Source organism: Poecilia formosa, unplaced genomic scaffold (assembly GCF_000485575.1).
Source record: "Poecilia formosa unplaced genomic scaffold, Poecilia_formosa-5.1.2 Scaffold117, whole genome shotgun sequence".
Taxonomy (NCBI): domain Eukaryota; kingdom Metazoa; phylum Chordata; class Actinopteri; order Cyprinodontiformes; family Poeciliidae; genus Poecilia; species Poecilia formosa.
This window is the reverse complement of record NW_006800056.1, coordinates 1,197,466-1,209,223: the sequence shown is the minus strand read 5'-3', so window position 1 is coordinate 1,209,223 and position 11,758 is coordinate 1,197,466. Positions and strand designations below refer to the sequence as shown.

Genomic DNA, 11,758 nt, shown 5'->3' with positions numbered 1-11,758 from the left:
ATATTATGGCCCCTTTAAAATTGGCATTAGATCCTAGCACAGCAGCTACACAAACCACTTCACTCGTTCTGTCTCAGATTTTACTGTTTTCTTTTAAGATTCAGTCATCCTGGTGTTTGATTGATGTAAATGAACAAACTACATCAAACAGTGGCGTTCTATTATTAGTTCCTCCAGAGACGACAGGAAATATGATTAGAGCTAAAACTTCTCAAACATGTTCAGCGGCTCAAACCGTTCAGCTGCTGATCGCTTCGTCTGTGCTCAGCTCACAAACTGCCAGAGGATCACATTTCCCTCAGAGACACTGATGAATCTCATCACTGCTGATTACAGGAGGCTGATGGTTTCTGCTCACCTTGGGGGCACAGTTCATGTGCATGCCAGGAACAGGCAGCGTGGTGACGTACATGGTCACACAGCGGTACAGGTACAGCGTGCCGATGAGGAAGAAGAACCGTCTGCAAGCTATGGACCTGTTGACAGGAAAACCCAGCTCACTATCGAGTGGCAAACATGGAGCTGATGTCTCTTTGTTAGAATCCTGCGAACAATAACTTCATGCAAATGATTGCTTAGATCTGAAAATTGCAAAGAGCTGGAGCCATTTATAGTTTAAATATTGCAGAACTAAAGTAGGATCAGTTATTTATATAAGCTTTTATTCTCTTTATAGTGCTTGAGGAGCTTCCTCTGCAGCTCTGAAGAGCAAACTGTTTGTTCAGGCATAATATTATGTAAGATAGTCATGCATAGAAGTGATCAACACAATTTTAAAAAGTGGGATTGGGTTGGGATTTTATTTTATTTTGAGTGTAGCAACAGATAAGGGAGAATCAAAACAAATCATTTATCTTATCAGTGTTGAATCTATCAAAAGATTTATTTAACAAAAAGAGTTTGTTTCTGTTAGGAAATTAAACTGAAGCAGTTTTAGGAAACAAAATCTGTCTTTATTTACAATTTTAAGAAAATGTAATTGAAAATTATTTGTGTCATTTGCAATTAATGGAGGGAAAATGATTAACATTACAGCAACAGACTCTTTTTATATTTACTAAGCAGCTTTTTGCATATTTTTCACAGATATTTTGATAACTTTTCTTTGGTAATGAGATTGGATGGCCTCCTCTCCAGGACCCTAATGTTTTCCCTCCTCCACAGGTTCAAGGCTCAATGTCCTAAACATTAAATTTACTTTCAGTCAGAATAAACATAAAAATCAAAGTAAGGATGCAACACAGAACCTGTTTGATTTGAACTTGCATCACAGCAGTTTTAATTTACACATGTAAGATTCACTGACATGTTTCTGTTTGTAGAAGGAGCCAAACATTAGGGTGATGGTGAGGAGGCCTTCCTGTCTCAGAGAACTGAAGTGCAACAAAGAAAAATCATCAGAATATCAGGGGGATAAAAACTTTTAGAAAGGTTTGACCTGCAATTTTTTAATAAAATGTAAAGAAAAATAAGTATTTTCAATTTAATTTGCTGTATTATCTTTTGAGAGATGTTTACCCTATTTTCTCTTTGAAACAAACTTCCTTGTTGAATAAAAATAATTTTAAATCAAAATTTCCCAGGAGTGGGAATAATTTTTATATTATTAATTTTCAGGGCAGAGGGTTAATTTCTGCTTCAAAAATGATCTGACAGGATTCTGGAAAAGGCTACTGTATTCAAGTTATGCAAAGAGGAGTTAGCCTATCAGCAGAGCTGTTCAGACCTAGATTAGCATCTCAAAGCTAAAGAAGTAGCAGCAGCAGAGATGCTAAGGCTAATGTCACATTTCCAAAGAAGGATTTGTTTAAAGATGTTACATAAAAGCTGAATGGGTAGAATGGCACTTTGAACCAATGTGGTGGTTAAATCACCTAAATAACAGATTAAAAACAATACATATGTTTGTTGTTGAGCTCATATCCGATTTATTCAATAATTTAGCAGCAAAAAGAGGTTTTGAATTGAGGATGTTGCTTATTGTGTTGATGGTTTTCAATTAAAAAGTGATGAATTGTGATTGATTAATTACAGACCCTGCAATTAACTTGATTAAAATGTTAAATTCCACCACTCATATGTTTGTTATTAGTGACAATAACACTGCAGCCAACCCAGGTCTGGGTAAAACTTTGTATCTGTTTTTATCGGTAGATTATCAGGTTCTCACTTGTATTTGAAGAAGAAGAGCTGGATCAACCAAATGGCCACCAGAACCATCCCATTGATTTCCGTCACAGTGAAAGCCCACTTGACTCTGTCTATGTAGTCGAAGAACTTATCAGGAAGAGGAGGGCTGCTCTCCTTAGGGGGGACGCGCTCGTGCACCACTGTGATGACCACCGTGGTCAGAACCAAGTTAAAAGCTGCGTAAAAGAAAGCGATCACCGTCTTCCACCACTCAGTGGGCAGGTGGTTGACTTTGGACTCCGGCAGGGAGATCTTCACATAGTCTTTATGTCGGACGATGCCTTTCCTGAAACTCCTCTTCGCCTCCTCTCCGGCGGAAGCGTGGACTGGGCAGGATTTGTTTGTGCCGGGAGCAGAACCATCCTCTGTTCCCAGGTTTAGATTGGGAGTGGAAGAGTCTCCAGCATTCCTGAGCTCTGCCGAAGCCATGGATGCGCTCTCTGTTCACCCCGGGACTGGAGCCTTCAGCTGCAGAGACACAGGGAAAGAAAGGAGGTTAATACAGGGCTGTGTGAGGTAGACTAGGCATTCATTACTATTATAGCTCTTTATTATCAGGAAATCCTCAAAAGGCAGTCAAAACACCCAGAACGCTGTAATTTAAGATTCTACTTCTTATACCTAAACTCTATCATTCATCAGATGATTGTTCCAGATGTTCCCAGCAGATCCCTGGAGGTTTGCTGCTGGTTTTGAGGATCTGGAAGTGGAATGGGAGGCATATCCTTAAGACTGTTTTAATACCTGTTAGTCCGGTGAACTTGGTTTGATTTTGGACCATAATTGCAACATTTGTTACACTTCCAGCTGGTGTGTTCACTTTTACGCTGCACTGTGTCAAACAACCAAACCCTGATTGTGGAGCGGTCTCCGGTCTGGTTGGCGTTCACATTTACATTCAAATGGCACCAGAGTTTCCTTCAGTCAAGCCGAACTGAGCTGCATTTTTCTTTCAAATATTTAAGGCATTCTCCATGAAAAACAGGTAAATTTATGTGAATGATCTAGAGTTACATTACAGAGAAAAATGAGTGAGGACTGAACCTCAAAAAGGTTAGAAACATGCAAACCAGATGGATCACAAATGTTTTATTGATGCAACAATGGTTAACATTAGCCATTGTTGCATTAGCCAACATTAGCTTGTAGCATCTGGTCAATGTTAGGAAGCCCAGAACTGATTTATTAAAGCCAGTTGTGGGCTTTAATAAATCAGTTCTGGGCTGATTTATTAAACCATTCATCATTCATCAACCAACATAAGATCTGGACAAGAACAAATAGTAATAATTACAGTCGTTTCAAGGGCTGCATAGTGGCGCAGTTGGTAGAGCTGTTGCCTTCGATTGCTGTTCGAGCTGTTCGATTCCCGGCCCTGGTCTTTCTGCATGGAGTTTGCATGTTCTCCCTGTGCATGCGTGGGTTTTCTCTGGGTACTCCGGTTTCCTCTCACAGTCCAACAACATGACTGTCAGGTTAATTGGCCTCTCCAAATTGCCCCTAGGTGTGAGTGTGTGGTTGTGTGTCTCTGTGTTGCCCTGCGACAGACTGGCGACCTGTCCAGGCGACCTGTCCAGGTGACCCCACCTCTCACCCGGAACGTTAGCTGGAGAGGCAGCAGCACCTCCTCACCCCACTGAGGGACAAAGGTGTAAAGAAAATGGATGGATGGACAGTCGTTTCACTATCTGTTGCTTTGTGCAGATCTCTACATCAGCAAACAATCACAGATGTTTCCAAAAACATTTCTAGTCATACAGATAAACTTCAGTCCAAGTTACTACCCTTGTTTCCTTATGGAGTGAAGATGAAATTTAGTTGCTTTTTGTCCCTTTTCTGTTAACCCTTGCAGGAAGAACTGAATTCTGTTACCATGGCTACCTTGACAAGAAAGTTATTAAAATAAAAGCATATAACAGCAGAAGGTAGCTTTACTCAGTTGACCTTAACGTGTAAAGCTGTGCATTAAGAGACTTTGTGTAGGAAAATGTGAATCTGCTGCCCAAACATGCAGCTGTGTGTTGATTCACACGTGTTGTTGTCTGCAAACTCATCTATCAAGAAGCTGCACATGTGCAAGCAAAACATTTCAAGCTAATGACATGAGAGTGCACTCTGGAGCTGAGGATTTCTATTGTTTCACATCTGCTTTAATGCCTTTAAAAGCCTCTGTGATGGTTTTCAGCGCTGAAATGCATCATAATAAACCTCCTTGGGGAGACTACCAGAATACCCTGGTTACATGCAAGGAAAAACAAATATTTACAGGAGACCAACGGATGGAGTCACTGGACGTATCGGTTACCGTGTAATCGGTTTTGTGAAGAATATATCAGTGGAAAAAGGATACAGGCTAATTCAGACTCTGTTACATAAGTAACAGAAGGATTCACAATGCATCCCGCAATCACTGAGGTGTTTAAATATAAGTATGAAACATTTTAAGCTTTAATTGTTCTACTCAGATAAAGATGCTGAAAGTCAGACTTTCAGCGGTTGGATTATTTAGACAAAATAATCCAACCGCTTCAAACCGCATGTAATAAATCAATAGATGTTTATATTACAAGCTTTTTCAGCCACATTTCAAGTCAAGTTTATTTGTAATTAAAGTTTCAGCAACAGGGTGTTTCAGAATGGGTTACATGATGAAAACATGAAACAAGAAACAAAAAGAAGCATTACAGAGCAGAGAAAGAATAAATAAAAGTGATGAAAGGTTGGAATTCAGACTACAATTAAAGATGTTCCAGTTATTAATAAACAGGTGGGTTTTTAGTCCTGACTTAGAGGAACTCAATGTTTCTGCTGTTTTGCAGTTTTCTGGAAGTTTGTTCCAGATTAGAGGAGCATGAAAACTGAAAGTTGCTTCTCCATGTTTGGTTCTGGTTCTGATGCAGAGCAGAACCAGAAGATCTGAGAGGTGTGGAAGGTTAATATGAGAACCTTCCTGGTGCTAAACCGTTCAGTGATTTATAAACTAACAGCAGGATTTTAAAGTCTATTCTCTGAGCCACAGGGAGCCAGTGGAGGCTGTAGAACTGATGTTCTCTGTCCTCCTGGTTTTAGTCAGAACACCAGCAGCAGCCTCTGGATCAGCTGCAGCTGGAGGAGTGATCTTTAGGCAGACCTGTGAAGTAACCAATGCAACTAAAGATAAACACATAAATGAGTTTCTCTTAGCCTGTGAAAAAAGTACATATACAAGATTTTTGTGTGACAATGACAAATAATTTTAAATTTGAAAATGTTTTTTCAGTAGTTAAAATAATGCAAAGCTTCCAGTTTTTATAAAATCCCAGCTAGAAGATTATATTCTTTTGTAGGTTGTTATCTGCCAGGCCTTTCACTGGGATCTTTTATTTTATTTTTATTGTATTTGTTTAACTTTACAGCCTTCATTGTTCTTTTAGGGTTAATTTTAGGGCTTACTGTTGACCTATAGAGGAAATGGTAGAAAAGCTGCTTTTATCTGTCTAACCTCCTCCAACCGTAGAACTTCTTGCAGATGTACAATCTAAAGCTTCGCACCATTTGCCCGTCTATTTTTCAGCATAGCTGTTTTCTTTTTATTCGCTGTATTGATTGCTTCATTTAAATACATTTTTTGTTATGCTGATTAATGTATGTGCAGGACTTTGGTAAAAGGCAGCTGCTTGGCTATGGTTTATGCGTTTGGACATTGCAAAAGGATGTCTACCCTGTCAGAAGTCCTCCATGGTTTACAGGGAACCAAACGCTTCCACCAGAACCTCTGAAGGGACGGGTGGAGTTGGAAAACTGGATGCAGTGATGTATGATTTAGCGGCCTGTGCTTGTCCGGGCTATTTTGGGAGAAGTCCACCAGTTGCTTTCAGGGCTGTGTTTCACTCTGGTAAAACCAGGGCTTTCTTTTTTTTAACTCTACTTTGGGTCTTCATAATAACATGTTGCTTTTACTGCCCACTAATTTCCACGTTTCCACTGTTTCATCTTTCGTCATTAAAGAGAGTGCTAAAAATAAGTTAAGCTTGAGGCGGCCCCGCCTTGTATAAACCAGAGAAACCCAAGAATTAGATGGCAGCTGGAAAAAAACACAACCAAAATCTCCACCTTCAGCCTTCAAGCATGTTTTAGTTTTAGATTGAAACTATTCATTAAGACTCAAATCATTACACCTTAAAGGTTCTGACTCCATACGTCTGACTTGATGTTTTGTCTTTTGTGTATTTGGATGTTTATAACTATTGAACTAAAAAGTTAGCTGTGATGTCCCTAAAGCACTAATTATGAATGTTAGCTCCACTAATGCTAAAGCGCTAAATTCAACCATGTTTATATCCACATGAGGAGAAGATGAGGAGGCTCACAAGGCAATTTAAATGAGTAACAAAAAGCTAATAAACACAATAATAATAATAATAATAATAATGATAATAATGTTAATAATATTAAAAAACAATTTATATATGTCAATTTAATTAGCATCCCATTTAATTGTTGTTGTCTTCTATATATCTCATTTGTTGATGTGTTGTATAGTGACCTGCTCTGCTCTTTGTAACAGAAAAATGGGCCCTATGGTAGAAATATGAATGTTTCCACCAAGACAGAAATCAAATGCACCAAACATCTCAAACAGAAAGTGAGACTCCACTGAACTGCAAACAGCACAGAGGGACCAATAATGGCAGCACAGATAAACAGACGCCAAGCACCAGTGCAGAAGCGTCTGGCTTCTGCTCATCAGACAGAACCAAAGGTTTGCAGAGCTAAATGCAGAGGTGGTGGAGAAAACCAGGAAAAGGCAACAATGACTCAAGATTCCCAACTCTGAAGCACATTTTACTTTTTCTCCTCTTTCCTTTCTTTCAGCACCGTCCTGCTGAAAGACACCCTGCATGTGCTCCAGCATTTCATCAGTCAAACATGCAGAGTGAAGATCTGAGGCATCTAGATCTATATTAGCTGACCATTTTATGTCTGACTCCCATTTTACTGCCCATTCAGATTATGAGATGAGGCAAGATTATATGAAAGTACTTCAAGGAAAAACATATTTTTTGTTTTCATGAATTTAGTAACATTTCACATATCAAATGTATTTCTTTTTTAAATAATGTCTCTATGCTTCACAGTATTAACCTACAAAATCTGTTTGATAAATGTCTGTTCAGCCCAAATTTTACCCATGAATTAGTTTGCATATGTTTGAATGAAGTCAAAAGTCCTTAGAAACGGAAATGCCCTTTTAATGAGTCTGTAAACCACATAATTACTTTAGGCTATAACAAGCATTAAAATATCATCTTTTTGTGACAGAATAAAACATTAAGTTTACATTTATTCATCCTTCTGACAGAGGTTGACCTGAAAATTATTTCTATTCAACTAAGAAGTTTGTTTACATTACAAACACAATAAAACAATGTAAGGTTTGTCGCTTTCTGTTTTAGTAAACAATAGTATGTCAAATTCTCAGTAATTAATAGAAAAAATTTGCCCAATTTTAGATCTGGATGATTTATGTTTCTTTATATTTATATCTATGATCTATGAATATTATTTTGGGCTTCATTAAAGGTTTACCAAATACTAAACAAAATTTTGAAGAATCTGTTTTAATTCATTTGCTTCTGATTTGACCGATGTGAGAATCAGACCTGTGAATGGGAAGCTACGAATCAGATGAAAGTTTAGCTTCTCAACCGAGCCAAGTGCCATATTTTAGTTTTTCAAAAGGTATTTTGAAAAAAATAACAATAAAAGGAGGCTCTGAGGCAGAATGCTAGTACGACACAGATTTGTCAAACGGATCCAGTCATTGAATTTTAGTCCAGTTTCACCTAAAGGCCACCCTGCTGGTTGAATTTCACACAAAACAGGACTAAATACTAAATGTTAAAGTATCTCTGATGCTATAAAGCCCATAAACTGTGACAATGAACTGAAACGTCAAGCTTCAGGGTTCTGTCATCATCAGATGCTGTTGCATTGCTTTGGCGTGGAGTAGAGTGTATTTTTTTAGTCTACACATTTTATGGTAGCTTATTGGTTTTGAAAGGGAAAAATAAATATTATACTATATTTAGCAGTTTAATTTGACAATGATAGTTACAATAACAGTCATAAGCTGGGGATAAAACATTCTGTACATTAGCAAGAATAGTAGAGAAAGGATGTGCAGTAAATTAGATTTTACTGATTTACACATCCTGGACAGTTTTCATATGAAATCTATAAAAATTCTGTTTTTATTATTTTACCAGGGTGTTATTAATTTATAGTTCCTGGAATATGAGTCCCCCAAAATGTTTTTAATTTATCATTTAGTTGCTGATGCAAATGATTGAGTTTTACACATCTGTGGTTGCAAAGGACATGCAAATGTATCGAATGAGACCGAGTTCTTCTTTAAAGGTGAAATGAGAGTCAGCTGCTCTGGAGACACGGCGATGAAATTCAGCTCCAAAGGAGCGACTTGATTTAATGGAAGGACAAAGACTGACAAAGTTTCATCTGAGATGACATCAGAAAAAACAGATGTGTGCAAATAAAATGTCAGCCAATTAAAACCTGGTTGGTGAGCGATGGAGAGCATGCATGACTTTTAATAACCAAGTTTTGTTCTTTTTCATTTGATAGTAAACAGAACCACTGACTGTACATCCTGTGGTATTTTCTCCAGAGCAGATCTGCATCATTTTTAAAATTGAAAATACCCAAAATATATATAAAGATCTTGCAGGCTTGTGTTAGACACGTACAGTTTACTTTTTTCTGAGGGTCGACTGATTTTTATTTCTGATAAAATGATAAAACATTCCCAAAGAAAAGGACATGATTTGAGTCATTCTGTCCTCAAACATTTTAGCCAAGTTAGAGAAATTAATACAGATTTGGAGACACCCAGGTCTGCTTTTGAGTAAATATTACTGCATATTTGTGGTAATTTACTATAATTACTATTACTATAATTTTTAAATAAAAAAAGCAAAAAAAAGTTGGTAATCAAATTGATAAATACTTTGTTGTTTCTAAGATTTCACTAGAAAATGTCTTCACCTCTTAAATTGCATTTGGGCCCTAAAAATTCAGGTCAAGGGCCACAAATGGCTCCCAGGCCACACTTTGGGCACCCCTGTCTCTATTTTAACAGTTTTAAAAGAAGAGTAATATTTGCAGTAAATTTGACTAAATAAATATGGAAGAAAACTCTGAGTTATTTAAACACACAAAGGTCATTCAGTGTTCAGTATATGAGAAAAGAAGAAACTCTGAGTTTATGTTGTTCTGTGCAGAAGAGGTTCAGTGTTTTCACATCATAACTTTGGTGTCATAAAACATTCACCACAAATATTTCATGTTTTAGAAGTTCTGAAAGAAAATAATTACCCAAAGAAAAACTAAATGATTGTAAGATTTATGTCAAATCTGTTCTTCAGAGTTTTTATAACCATTTAATTTTTCCACATTCTGCAAACTGAATTTTGTCCAAACAGAAAGTAGTTCAGAATTGGGACGTGGAAGGAAAATGATACTTGCTTTTCAAATGACTGTGGAAATTCTTAGATCTGGACTTTGACTAGGCCATTCTAACACTTAAATCTGCTTTGATCTAGTTTTGAGAAACTGTGAAGTATCTCAAAACTTCATAGCCAAATTATTTACCTGCTTTACACAGACATCTTCAATGTGGGGTCATGACCCCTCAGGTTAGATTTCTGATTAATTAGATATTTTTTATTTCTTTTTAATTTCAAAGTTATGCTGTAGTGAACTTTAACATCAGAAATGCAGACATTCAATTCACATTATGTTAAAGATTACATATGTTTTGTGTTTGTTCATGGACATTATGTTTAAAATGAAGAGCTGTGCATTATCTTGGTTTTATTTATGTATCTTATTCACAGTGAGGCTGCAGAGAGAAAAAGTTTTCGCCTCCCATCCAATTTTCCATCAGTCTTTTGCAGAAGGAACAATAAAACAATCAATTTCACAGAATAAAAGCTAAAAATAAACCTAATAGTCCCACTCGCCATGCTGGGGGTTTCTAACTGTGTGTCTCCTGAACCCCCAGTTCGTCACACGGGATGCTCAGACACTTCTGAAGTTTACTTTTGGGGTGTAGCTCTGCGGCCCCCACACAGAGTTAAACACCAGGTTCCAGTTGTGGCTGGGTGGGGCCACAGGGCCTCAATTTGGGGCCTCTAATTTAGGCTGGAGGAGAACTGTCCTCTTAAAGACCTGACAGGTTTTAATTACAGCCAGATTCAACATGCAGTTTGTACTTTAAATAAATTATTCAACAATGGACACATGTTTTGTGTGTTTTTTTTATTTGATGTTCCCCTTGCAGTTGTAAAAGTAGAGAATAAAACTTTTTCTACTGGAAATCCAAACATTTAAAACCTATAGAGACTGATTCAAATGTAGCCTGCTGTGTGTACAGTAGCCTGTCTGTCATCACTGGTGCATCTAATTTTAGTTTCAGTTTCATAAAAACGCCCCGCTTCATGTTTAAAACCCTAAAACAGTAAGAACTTCGTCCTGTTTGCTGTTTTCTCTAAGATTGAACAGATTGTAGCATCCTACCTGCTCAGACGGGCCTCCTCGCAGCTCTTCCTGGAGTTTCCTGAATCAGCTGCTCTCTGCTCCTCACTCACAGCCTCCTCTGATGCATTAGGCGACGCTGCTGCTCGTTTCCAGCGCGGCGCTCCTCCCTGCAGCCCCGCAAGCCGCCCGCATGTGCCCCATGCCTGCCTCCCTCCCTCCGTCTCCTTTAATTCAGAAGCTTCCTCCTGTAATCAGCGCATCCATCGCTCTGTATTTGTCTCATTTAACGGGGCAGCTGTGTGCTGTAAAGCCTGCCGGGAACAGCTGGGCATTTTATTCATAACAAAACACTAAAAAATGAAAAGATTTATATATATTCATTATTTTTCCTTTTATTTTCCTTTTTTTAAATTTCTTTAATATATTTATTTTTTCCACATTTTTTTCTTTTTCTTATATTTCTGTTGTATATGTAGGTTTTATTTTTATTTTTATTTTTTTATAAATCTGACTGGAATTTTCCTTTCCCCAACAAATATCAGTTTTTAGATCAGGTGAGCCAGTATTATATGGCAGGTGAACACATCATATAATACTGTTTCAATTGACGTATTTAATATGTTCCTAGAAAATATATGACTATAAAAAATGTCTTTATACTTATTGCAAAATTAGTACTGCAGTTCATTCGCCATTCTGTCTAAAACAAAATAATGTCACTGTCCATGAAAATGCTAAAATGTTTCTGACTTACATAAAAATAATGTCCTTAAAATTTTGTTTGTTATTTAAATTTACAAACACAAGTTGTAATAAAAGAATGACTGTAAATAAACCTTAATTAGTTTCTTTGTTTGTTTCAATACCTTTTTGGCACGTATCGCCTTAATTTAGTTTTAGATATAAATAACTTCCGGTTCGATGTTTAATGCTTTTATTTTGAAAGGACAACTTCTGGTTTAGATGTTGATGACAAAAGACGGAAGACAACTATGTAGTGACGGGCAAGTGAAGCTTCATGAAGCAATGA

At 37.3% G+C, this 11,758-nt stretch overlaps 1 protein-coding gene across 1 annotated transcript in view; it reads right to left on the bottom strand.

Moving 5' to 3' along the window:
* Nucleotides 1–11,035, bottom strand: part of sgms2a (sphingomyelin synthase 2a) — a 13,476-nt gene extending 2,441 nt beyond the window's left edge. Inside the window, exons 1-3 of the mRNA XM_007560616.2 lie at nucleotides 10,768–11,035; nucleotides 2,171–2,658; nucleotides 359–476 (exon numbers count right to left, since the gene is read on the bottom strand). Coding sequence (XP_007560678.1) covers nucleotides 359–476; nucleotides 2,171–2,619 — 567 coding nt within the window. The 5' untranslated portion in view covers nucleotides 2,620–2,658; nucleotides 10,768–11,035. The remainder of the gene's footprint in view (nucleotides 1–358; nucleotides 477–2,170; nucleotides 2,659–10,767) is intronic.
* Between the last annotated feature and the right edge of the window lie 723 nt (nucleotides 11,036–11,758).